The sequence below is a fragment of the Nematolebias whitei genome, chromosome 16 (genome assembly GCF_014905685.2).
Source record: "Nematolebias whitei isolate Nwh7 chromosome 16, NemWhi1, whole genome shotgun sequence".
NCBI classification, from domain to species: Eukaryota; Metazoa; Chordata; class Actinopteri; order Cyprinodontiformes; family Rivulidae; genus Nematolebias; species Nematolebias whitei.
This window is the reverse complement of record NC_056513.1, coordinates 8,276,726-8,289,252: the sequence shown is the minus strand read 5'-3', so window position 1 is coordinate 8,289,252 and position 12,527 is coordinate 8,276,726. Positions and strand designations below refer to the sequence as shown.

At 44.1% G+C, this 12,527-nt stretch overlaps 1 protein-coding gene across 1 annotated transcript in view; it reads right to left on the bottom strand.

Annotated features, from left to right (window-relative positions):
- sorcs3 (sortilin related VPS10 domain containing receptor 3) overlaps positions 1-8,810 on the bottom strand; it is a 313,538-nt gene extending 304,728 nt beyond the window's left edge. The window contains exon 1 of the mRNA XM_037689623.1: positions 7,991-8,810. Within this exon, the coding sequence (XP_037545551.1) occupies positions 7,991-8,587 (597 nt within the window). The 5' untranslated portion in view covers positions 8,588-8,810. The remainder of the gene's footprint in view (positions 1-7,990) is intronic.
- Between the last annotated feature and the right edge of the window lie 3,717 nt (positions 8,811-12,527).

The window sequence follows — 12,527 nt, the reverse complement described above, 5'->3', positions numbered from 1 at the left end:
GCACAAAATGAAACCATCAGAGTCAACAAAACAAATAATTATTTTTACTGATTGCTGCATCAGATTCTTTTCAATAACTGTCCGGAGGTTCCTGTAAGGGTGCACCATAATGAACCAGCTGAACACATATTTAAAACAGCATTTCAATTATTTTTAACAAGATTTTTTTAATACAACATGGTCTGGAAAATCCAAAATCCTGCAGAGAAAAGAGGATTTTATGTTTCATGAGGGTGTGTGTTGGTTGAGTGACATTTTGTTTCACTTTTAACGTTGCTCACGAGAGTCTGCATGTGTCTTTGCTGCTCAAGGAGGATTTAGGATTTTCAAAGACGCCGTTTGCTTTATTGATGACTCGCCAGATACGGATGACCTGCCTTGGCAGGACTCTGAACACTTAAAAGACCACTCGAGTCACGCTGATTTGTGACAGCACACTGAATTCAGCACAGGACAACAAAGAGAGCGATGTGTGGCATCAAACATCAGACAAATACCAAGAGATACTAAATTAAAAAAATATATATCTGACTGCTGAAAAGCCCTGAGATGCCGAGGCTTAAAGAAACGTATTAATTTTGATTAGGCTGCTGAGGGACGATCTTAAGAGCACATTTCATGCCTTGGATGAGACGAATGTTTTAAACTCACACTGCGCCACATTTTGTATTCATGCTGTAGGACTCCAGAGTTCTCTGTAACCACGTCCTTGCAGCCTCTGAGAGGCAGGGTGGAGCCACACCACCACAGCTGATCCTGATCCTAGCTGACTTACACTTAGCTGACTGGTCTTAGAGTCTTAACTGGAGTTAACTGGAGAGCTCATATGTCTCCAGTTTTAGTTTCTCTCCATTGGCTCCCTGTCAAGTCCAGAATTGAATTCAAAATCTTACTTCTAACCTACAAAGCTCTCAACAACCTAGATCCTAGGACTTTTGGATCAGTTCCTCTCCGTTGGAACATTATTCTATGAACCGGTTAGTTACAGCCCTACAGCCTTAATCTAAGATAAGAACAACTGACCTGTTTGTTCCCTTGTGTCTCCTGGTCCTGACTCTGTGGTATCTCCTCGTGGACATCTAGTCGCCTTGAGCCTTAAGCAAAACCCTTCTGAGGATCCTCCTCCTGGATCTCACTAGTCCAGGAGGAAGGTCATGACAGAATGCTCCAGCCAAGACAACTCCAAGAGTAAGACTGACGATGATCAGATTCACCATTCAATTACCTTACACCCCCCCCCCAAAAAAAAACACCAAAAAAAACAAAACATATTGATAAATATTGACAATGCTCTCCCGCAGATGCTCAGGCAGCAGTTTATTGTTAAAGCTAACATTTCAGAGCTGGGAGGTATGATGCACTTCATAAATCAAAAACTTGACGTTCTGTTTCCGACTACTAGACCCATATTCACCACCTCAGCCTCTACCAGCTCCTGTACATGACACACTGCTACCTCCCAGGAACCAGACATCCGACCCACAGTTTTTTTTAAGGTAACCCACATCACTGTGGAGGATTTATTCAATTCAGTTCAGCTTTTAATTAAGCTCCTATGACCTACTCCTCAGACTCAGCCCAAATTACATACATAATCTGTTCTCTTAAAAATGAGGCACTTCAATGCTTTTCTCTGCTCTAATCCTATTGAGAGTTTAACTTTTCAAGTGTTTTTAAAGGACTTTCTCTGGGTGTTCGATCAACAAATCCACCAGGAGGAAGCAGCGAAGAGGTTATTGTTGCTCTGCCAAGAGAGGCTGTCAGAATCAGAATTCTCCATTGGCTTACGAATTATCACAAAGGAGTCCAGTCAGGGAGAAAATGCATAGAGAGGTGCGTTTGTCATTTCTTAAAATGAGTAGATAAAGGACCACCTAAGATGAACCACGGGACCTGGATGAATTCAATAATCTCAGCATCTGGAGTGATCACTACCTTTGAGAACGACATAAGAAAAAGAACTATAAGTCCAATGAGTACGCTGTTTCCGGTGTTCAGACATTTCTGGGACACGTTAACCCAGACCCCACAAAACCCTTAGTTGAGTCAGAGCTGCTGCAAACTGGGTGCATTAAGTTTACACCGGAGGAAAGACGGCATTGAAATAGGCCCAAAGAATGCATCTACTGCTGTAAGAGTGGTCACTTTATCGCCTCATGTCCTGCCCATTTAAAATAATTTTCTCAACAGAAGTCCAGGCGATACTGGTGGGCAGCTCCACAGTTCATCCTGGTTCTAATCTTGTTTTACCTACTACTGTTTAGTGTTAATATCATAAATATCTCCATGTTAGCTCTGGTAGATTCAGGTACTGACCAAATCTTGACCAGTAAAAGCCTCAACTGCAAATACCAGTTCAAGAACTAACTCAGCCTGTCTCTGTTGCTGCTGTCACAGTTCAGGCCATCTCCTCAGTCTCCCTCAAGACCCAATACTGAAAAGGGCGAGTTTTTGTCTGTTTGATTCCCCTACTCTTCAGTTCATTTTGGACTACCCCTGGCAAAATAGATAATTCAGTCATCAATTGGGCAGAAAATAAAATAGATGGAGTGAAACATGTTTAAAAAGTGTTTATGGTCAGCTGTTACATCAATGGTCAAGATCCCTGAAAATCCTGAAAAGACTGATCTTGCCAACATTCCTCCTGGTTATCATGATTTAGCTCCAGTATTCAGTAAACTGAAGACTCTCTACCATCTCCTAGACCTTACAAATGCACCATTGATCTCCTTCCTGGTGCCCCTCTGCCTTCTAGCAGACTATACAACCTGCCAGGCCTCGAGAAGGAGACAACGAAGAACTATGTTTGAGGAACCACTGTTTTCAGGAATCATTCAGCCCTATACATCTCCCATGGGGGCTGGATTCTTCTTTGTGGCTAAAAAAAGACAAGACCCTAAGACTGTGTATTGATTACAGAGGACTGAATCAGATGACAACAAAGAACAAGTACCACTTACTGACTCTGTTTACGAACAGCTCCACGATGCCACTGTCTTCACCAAACGGGACCTTCGAAACGCATACTATCTAGGGTGATGAGTAGAAGACAGCCTTTGAAACACCTTTGGGATATTTTGAATACCTGGTTATGCCTTTTTGCCTGACTAATGCCCCTGCTGTCCTCCAGGCTCTAGTTGGGGGCTGCCATGCAAATGCATGGCAGGCACCAATTATTCTACACCTCGGAAGAGTGTCTACATTTCTATCTCCTTCTATCTATTTCTATCTATTATTATTATTATTATTAATAATAAGTAATATTAATATTTATTATTAATAACAATTTAATAATAAATAGTCAGTCCCTGTCAAAGTTTATCCAGGAACTTTCTAGTTGATTATGTTCTTTGTGATGTCTTAAACATTTTGTTTACCTCAATCGTATTCTTAGCCTCTGAGCGGCAGAGTCATTCCACCAAAAGTGATCCTGATCCTGGCTGATGAGCTACTGGTGTACTTCAGGACCTTTGGATGAGTGCCTCTCTATAGAAACATTACTGTACAATTCCAACCGTTAAAACTAGTTGCAGCCCTACAGCCTTTATCGAAGATAAGAGAAAGTAATCTGTGTATTTCCTTGTTCCTCCTAGTCCTGCCTCCGTGGTTCCTCTGGTCTTCTTGTGCTTGCGAAGCTGTAACTGTAAACAAAATCACTTACCTTCTACTTGAATGTGCAAGTCTCTCTCCATCAGTCCAAACTACTCTGCGTACTATATATATTAATCATGCTCGATGCTGCCACTCATAAGGCCATTATGTTCACAACTGCAGAGGCTGAGGGGTTACACTTCCTCAAAAACGCTTCAGGAAAGAGCTTGTCGCGTCGCTGCAGGGATGCACCGTCTGAATTATGCTCATGAATATTATAAATGACAGTTAGTCTCAACATGGCTGCCATTGCAGAGACGGTTAATATCTGAGGTTATGGCTTCAACGTAATGTGCGCGAGCCCGAGGCAGAGACGCGTGAGCCCAAAGACAAGCAGACCGACAGACAGAAGCAGCCCGGCGGGGGTAAAGACAGTGACTTGGACAGGAACTGAGAGATAGTGAGAGTGCATTAGGCTGGCATTCACGCCTCAGAGGACACGCCGCCACCACCCTGAGGAAAAACCACGGCGGCCCGCACATTCCCACAGGTCGTCAGAGTACAAGTCACGGCCGAGCGATCGGAATGAAATAAGACTGAGAGGAAGTCTCCCGACCAGAGAGGTGAGGAATTTATGTTCCATGTTGTGTCCAGTCAACCAAGCAGCCTGCAAGTCAGCCAGCTCACACACACACACAAAAAAAAGACGTTTATATTTTTGGCGTTTGGTCCCGAGGCGTTCAAACGGTGCAGCGTGGTGCCGAGGATTGGCATGTTGACTAAAGGTCAGTGGAACACAGCGTGCGCCCTCGGGAACATGCCCACATGAGTTTGTGTCAGTTTAGAGCACTTTGTCAGAATTTTTAAACATATTTATGATTGTTTCAGTGATTCATATCAAAGTTTCTTTGTTCACCTTCAGCGTGATTGAAGACTTTACCCGAGAAGATCCTCGCATTCAGTTCCTTCAACTACCAGACCGAAAAAAAACTGAACTCTGCGGTTGTGTTCGCAATGTGCCAAACAGTTTCAACACAACCGTTATAAATGCACAAAAAGAAAGCTCCATCTATTTTTGACAAACTAGTCCAAAAGTAAAACAGACCCTGACTCTGCAACCTTCTAAAATCACCTGGACTTGTGTTTCAGTAGAACACGGGGTCTGCGCTCGTTAAAGGGTGGTCATGCTCCAAAGATCTTCTAGATTGAAGTTTAAAGTGTCTGCGCGCGCCCTAAATTTGGACTTTAAACAGTGACATTCTTCTTTGTTAATAAATGTACTGCAGGCAGGAACAGTTACAAAGAAAATAAAACGCTCAGGGTAAACGCAGAAGGAGAAGAATGGATGATTAAAACTTCATTATTTTATGACAGTGCTGGTTCTTTTTAAAGTAATCTGGAATTAGGAGCTTATTTATGTTGACAGCCAAAATACTAATCATCTAAATACTGTTGCAGATCATCTAAACTCTAGCACAAGACGTCATTAATAATGTCAGTTTTCAAGCCTGTAACTTTGTATTTCTGGATGTGTTTCAGTTAATCTACCGAGATTATTGAGCATGCATCAAGATATTTCAGTTAATGTTCCTGACTAACTAATTAGGTTTTGAAGCTTTCAAAGAGCCTTCCTCCAGGTGGTTTCAGCCCGATGATGACATTGTGTTCACTGTTTCCGTTTCTTCCCAGTAGATTCTGGCGTTCCTGTTCACAGTTTAAAATCCATGTTGGTTCTGGTTAGAAAAAAATAATTTGATTTGAGTTAAAGTACCGTCAAGTATCTGAAATGTTCAAGTCTGATATGACAAGATACAAAAACAAGTCGTTAAGATATACATGTCTTGGTCAAGAGCAACCAGGTATTGTTTCATAAAAATAAAAATAAATGTCAAATAAAAAACTCGGCAGACCCATTAGCCCGGTCTCTTTCTGTTGGAAGCTCAGCTTCTGTGTTCTGGATCATGGTTCTGTTGGACCCAGTTTGGTCAAAGCTTCAGCTGTTGGACTCCAGAACCCTAAGGTCTACAGAGGAGTTCTGGTACACTCAGTGACTGAAGGAGTCCAAACCATCAGCCCTCCACCACCATGCTGACAGTTGGGAGGAGCCGTTTGCTGCAGTGCATTCTGGGTAATCATCTATCCTATGTTCTGGTTATTTCCCAGAAGTCTTGTGGTTTCTTCAGATGAAGCTTTCCAAACCTAAGTCGAGCTGCCGTGTTGTTTTTAGAGAGAAGAAGTCATGACCTTTGACCTTTAACCTGCTGACGTAGTCCTGTAGAGTCTGATATGGAGCTCACTGCACAGTCTGACCTTCAGGGTGAATCAGCTGTCTGAAATGTTTTCCATTTGGAAATAATTTTTCTTTCTGTATAATGATGGACTCTAAATGACCTTTAGCTTGTTGACTGAGGCCTGCAGAGTCACTGCACGGTCTGACCTTCAGGGTGAATCAGCTGTCTGAAATGTTTTCCATTTGGAAATAATCTTTCTCTGTATATTGATGAACTCTAAATGACCTTTGACCTTTGGCCTTTTGACTGAAGCCTGCAGAATCACTGCACGGTCTGACCTTCACCCTCTGTTGCGACTCCTGGGCAGATTGTCAGCAGTCCTAAATGTTTTCCACTCGTGAATAATCTTCCTCTCTGTAGAACGATGAGTCCAAACGGTTCTGCAGTGATCTTTGACCCTTGCCAGATTGATGGGCAGCAACTTCTCTAAGGTCATTGCTGATGTCTTTCTATCTCGGCGTTGTGTTGCAACACACCTCTGGAGCTGCTGGAGTTTTATGACGTCTTCTTACCTACAACCTTCAGAGGTTGGTCAGCAGGTCGTCACATGTCACCGTGCTGGGTGGAGGAGAAGGTTGTGTAATGGAGCCGCCGCCTCAGTCCGAAGCAGACTGGTGTTCTCCAGAGGGCCAGCATTAGACCTGCTCAAGCTGCCCTCATTAATTAGTCTGTCCTTTCAAGAGTCCGAGTGAAAACCTGTGGGATGTCTTCTGATTGACAGATGTGTTTTTATGACACTTCATAGACGAGTAAACCCACTGATCAAACTGGGCTAAATTGAAGGCTTGAATAAATCTCTTATGTCCCAGTTGATCACTAACCGAACGTCTTCACAGCTCGTTTTATTATTTGTCTTCACAACGGTACCTGAGGTTTTTATGGTTTTGTTTTCTGATCAAACAACTTGTGGCGTTTGTGATGAGTCACTGAAGTGATGGAGTGCAGAGACGGTAAAGGTTAAAGCTGTGGAACACAACCAGTCTACCAGTTGCTCACCCTGCAGCTGGAGATAACATGAAGGACTTCAAGCTCGGCCTCAGCGCTTCAGCCACTGATGAAGATCAAGAAGTAGACCTCTGCTTTTTTTTTTTTTTAGCACGAAACAAGAAAGCATTTTGAAACACTGGCCTCAGTGTTTCAGATAAATATGAGAGACTTCCACCTGGGGGCGGCGGCACACAATAACCTCCCCACCCTCTGCATCCAGCACCGTCATGCACTCCACACCAACATTTTGACACACACGCCTCCCCGCTCACAGCCTTGGTCTTCACTGCAGGTTAAAAAACAAGTTCAAGCACCGTGTCATGATCAGCTCTGACAAGGCTGAATGGGTTCCATTCCTCCCTTTTTTTTTTTTTTAAATGTATGTGCTGATGGATTAAAACAAAAAGAGCAGCCGCAACAACAAATTAAAGCAACAAAGATCCAACGGGCTCGTTTTCCATCAACACACACGACTCGTGTCTTCTCCAGCAGCTCGTGTCAGAGCTGCAGGGTGTGCACGGATCTGTGCAGACACGGTGTGGACGCTCAGCTCAGACATGAGTGGAGCTCTGAAGAGCTCCTTCCAGCAGCAGAGGCAACAAGCTGCTCCTCTCCACCTGCAGGACGCTTCGATGCACCAACACAAGTTTCAAACTGAACAAGAAAATCAAATCCACAGCTGCACCCACTGAATGAGAATCACGCTGATGTAAACAGGAGCACATTTACTAATACTGCAGATGGGGGCGGGGGGGGGGGGGTGGGGGGGCTCACACAAGCCCTTTGCAAACTGTGTGGTAGTTGCAAGAAAATAGTTGAATCTCAACGGATGTTTTAAACCTCAGACAATTTTAATTGTCTTAACATTAGAATTAAATGCAGTGAACAAATACTTAATTATATTTTATAATTTACAGCCCCCCCCCCCCCCCCCCCCACCCCCAGTCACTTAATTTGGATTAAGAAGCCGGTCCTGGGGAGGGATGAAACATTTTAACCAGGACGCAGCAGCAGAGATGAAGGTTTGGCACCTGTTAACAGATCAGAGGACTTCCTGCTCCTCACAGAGGCTTCATGTAAAGCACAAACTGGGGGGGGGGGGGGGGGGGGGTGTCACTTACGCTGCTGTTCTGTCCGGACCAGGTCACCACTGCGTGGTTGTGCGCAGAGTCCCCCGTCAGGGCGAAGGTGCTGCTGCTGAGTTTGGGCTCGTCCTGCCGGTTAATCCCGCCCCCGTCCTCCCGGTTCCACCTGACTGATCTCTGCCCGTCCACCTGCGAGCCCTCACCCCCGCCGGCCCCCCCGCTCCACCCGCTGTCGCCAAACTCCGCGCCGCTCCTCTTGGCTCTCCGGAGCGCAGCGCCGTCGCGTCCTGGAGCTTCATCCCGGTGGAACTGCGGGACGTCCTCAGTAGAATCCCCCGGCTCGTGGTCCCGGTCCAGACCAGCGTCCAGGCTGGAGAACCCGAGTTCCCTGAACTCCGCACGCACGCTCCTGAGGCCGGCCGCCCCCCGGTTCAGCTGCAGCTCCTGTCTGTGAAGTTGGACCGGCGACGGGCAGGACGCGCAGCTTATCACCGCGCCGGCGTGTGGCAGGGCGCGCGCGGCCACCATCAGCCAGATACCCAGAGATAGGAGGCGCGAGCCCGGGCACAAAGCAGCCCGAGTCTCCATCGCTGCCAGGGATCTGGGTGGATGAAGAACTGGAGACCCGATCATCCAACACCTAAACTCCCCCCTCCTCAGGTCGATGTGGCCAAAGTGCCTGACTCGATGGGCTTTTTTTTTTTTTTTTTTTTAATGGGGGAGGACTGATGAGGGTGGGGGGGAGAGAAAAGTGCTCCTCAGCGAAACTGTTCACGTCCAAAGCTCCTTTGGTCGGAGAAGCCACCACATGAGGGAGGAGCTGACTCCGAGCCAGCTGCGGAGTGAGCGCCCGGAAGAGACTGTGTGTGTGCGCGCGCGCGTGTGTGAGAGAGTGCGTGAAGGGGTGGGGGGTAGAGAGAAAGAGAGAATCGCTGTCCGTGGTGCTGATCTGTGAAGCACATGCGCAACGCTCATTGTGCTTTTACATCATCTTTTATACTTACTGATTTATTTTTATTTTATTTGTGGACTTTCCACGCGAGCGTCTTAGACGAGCACGTGACCTACGAGTTAAAATATAAAGTTGTAACATTTCCAGCTGTGCGTAATTTCTCGCGCGCGCCAGAACATTGCGCGTCATTGCGCAGATTCCACGGAAGAGCTCGCGGGAACAGAACGCTTTCATTTAAACCACGTGTCACGTGCACAGGTGAGCATTTCACACGAGGTGCTTCAGGTGCACCAGCAGGTGCTGCTCCCAAGTATCCATGTGTTTGTATTTAATAAAAACCTGTTAATTCATAAATAAATATATTTAAATCAAATATAAAAATCTGAGCCTTTTTTCTATGACTGTTAAAAACACAAATAATTTCACCTCGGCACTAACATCTGGACAAAGAGTCTCTGAAAATGCACTTTTTACGATAAAGAGCATTCACTAAAACCAATGATTGGATTCAAAACAATTTACAAACCAATTCTAATTAATTTAATCAACTTTATTTATACCAACTAGTGTCACTGAGCCACGAGGACTCATTTACAATAGAGACCTGTTCCAGACAGAACATAAAGTACAGACAGCAATAACGATAAGTTAAAATGCAGTTAAAATAAGAGTAGTGTATAAAAGAATAAATCAGGGTGCCGTGAAACAAGATGAAATGTTAAAAACAAGAACATATTTGCTTTGATTTTTCTACTGACCTGATCAAATGTTTAAAATCCCTTAAATAAATTAAGGTGGACAACTGCACTTCCTGTTGCAAGGTGTTCCAGGTGCAGGAGCTGAGTAGGAAAAGGCCTTTATGCCAAGTTCAGTCTGCACTGAGGGAACGCTGCAGGTAATGATGTCCTGAGAGCGCACGCTGTAACTGCACTGACGATGGGACATGTGGGAGGAGATATAAGAAGGTAGCAAACCAAGGAGGGATTTATAGATCTCCTCACCAGAAGGTGCAAAGAAGCTACTCTCATAATTACATGTATATTCTGCACCAGCAGCTCTTTAAATAGTTTGATTAATAAACCCACTAATCATTGGGGGGGGGGGGGGGGGGGGGCAATTACAATCCATTCAGCGACATCAGTGTAAGTTTGTGTCCAATAATATCAAAGATTCAAAGCTGAGCAGCCCTTAAATGATGCTCGCCCCTCGCTGTCTTCCATGTAGAGCTTCAAACGAACATCGTTTGAAGGTCAGGTGTAGCCTTCTGGGTCAAATCTTGAAACTATTGTGCATGTGTTGCTGCAATCTAAATTTAGCTCCGTACCTGTAAAACTACCAGATCCATCACCATTTTTTAGTTCTGGTGGCCATCTTGAATCAAACTGACTCCCAAAAGCTTTTCTCTCGCAGAAAGAACTTGTAGATTTACAAACGACGATTTGCTTCAGCAGAATTCTTTAAAAACGTCCAGTGACTCGTGAGGTACATGGACACAAACGTTCGTTTCCTGCAGCTGACCTTTCTGCGATGAGCAATGATAAGGAAAAGATGCAGAATCCAGCAGAAAGCTGGCTCGTCGTCCTGAACCGTCTCCTCTATTGTTGCTGCTTCTATTCTTAACGCTTCATGTGCAGACCAGACACGAAACTCTGCAGCTCTGGTCGATGTGGCGTGGGGGATAGGAGGGGCCAGGGGTCATCGGCGGTGCCTGGAGGAGGGAGAGCACTCTGATGGATTGTGGGGAGCTGGCAGGGAGTTGCACCACTCCGAGGGGAGAAATAAGGCAGAGCCCAGGGGCATAAGGAGTGACAGACGGGGGGAGGTGCAGGGCTTTACTCTGAAGCTGCACTTCAAGGACTCAGCTTGGATAGAAGAGTTAGAGCGTCGAGTATAGAAAGCATCGGTTTTATTTTATTTTATTTCTGTAGGAGTGGGGTTTAAGTGCAGCTCGGGTGTTCATTAGTGATCCGGGCTGTTGTGTCCTTGTCTGTCAGCCGGACTGCCCACAAATTGCACATCAAGGTAAAGTCAAGGGACTCTGCTTGAATTTCAACAAACTCCCGATGATATCTGTGTGAAGAAAGGCAGCAGCAGAGGAGGCTAAATGAGAGTTATACATCAGAAACGTTCAGCACAACAAAACAGAGAGCCGTCCCATTCATCAGAACTGAACCAGGATCAGAACTGAACCAGGGTCAGTCTGAACGCTCCTCTTCGGGTTCAAACACACTTTAGTTTAGGAAATACACTAACTTGGTGCTAATGACTACTATATAAAACATAAGTAGGGAAACTGTATTTTCTGTGAAAATGCAGTGTGAATGCTTAGAACTTGCTGAAAAACAGCTGAAATGTAGCTGAAATGGAAGAACAGGCCCAATTTAGCAGAATAAAGCAGAAAGGACATAGTTGCTGAATTAGATTTAAATGAATAGCAGTGAGAACAAAAATTTGGAAAGTAGTTTTAAAATAGCTGAAATGAGCAAACAAATAGCTGAAAAGTAGCTGAAAATGTAGCAAGAAGCTTAAACTACCAGAAGGAAGTCAAACGAGTTTAATGAGCAAAAAGAAATTGTGGAATTACCTGACAAAGCTAAAAACAGCATCAAAAGAGCTAAATGGTAGCTGAAAGAACAGAAGAAGCTGAAACTAGCAGTAAATAGCTGAAAGGAACATAATAGGCTGAAATCAGCATAAAGAAGTTAATTAGGCTGTAAGAAGCAGAACAGAGCAAAAAAAAAAATGGAAATTATCTGGAAAAATCTGAAATAAGCAAAGACAGCTGAAAAGTAGCTAAAAAGAAAAAAGAAGGTTAATTTAGAAGAAGGAAGTGGAGAGAGCACATTTTTGCTGAATTACGCTGGAAAAAGTTGAAACGAGTGCAAAAATTGTGGAATTAGCTGAAAATTTAAAAAAATTGCATAAAAAGCTCAACAGTAGCTGAAATAGCAGTAAGAGCTGAAACTTGCGTAAATAAGCTGAAATTGGCAGAAAGAAGTTAGAAGAAGCACAAAAAGTTTGTAGTTATTAATAGAATCTGAAAGGAGCACGGAACAACTGAAAAAACAGCTGAAAGTAGCTGAAAAAAAAGTTAAAATTTGCACAAAGAAGCTGAACCATGTGAAAGAAGCAGTAAAAGTCTGTAAACAGATCTAAAGATGTGAAGGATGCAAAATGAGCGCAGTTCATTTTCTATTTTTTTAATGCAGACATGTTTCTGTTTTTAGTATTCTACATCACCTCATAATCTAGCTGGGGGGGGGGGGGGGGGGTCTCGGTAAATTTTTTTTTAATTATCCTTTTAATTATCATTTCGTTTTCAATCGTAAAAAACAAATGTGTATGCATGATTTGTGAATGTCTACTGTTGTCATGTCTCTGTTAAAATCCAGGTCTCTCTTGTAAATGAGTCCTCGTGACTCAAAGGGACTAACCTGTTTAAATAAAGGTTGAATGAATGAATGAAAATTTCATTTCCTATGAGGAAAAAAGTGGCAGAAAAGGCTGAATATTGCAAAAAGCTAAAGTTTCACCAATACCAAAAGTCATGGCACCCTTCTCCTGAAAGAGCTGAACCTTTTGATATATGATTTGTTGAAATAGCTTAAAAGCTGCGGGATG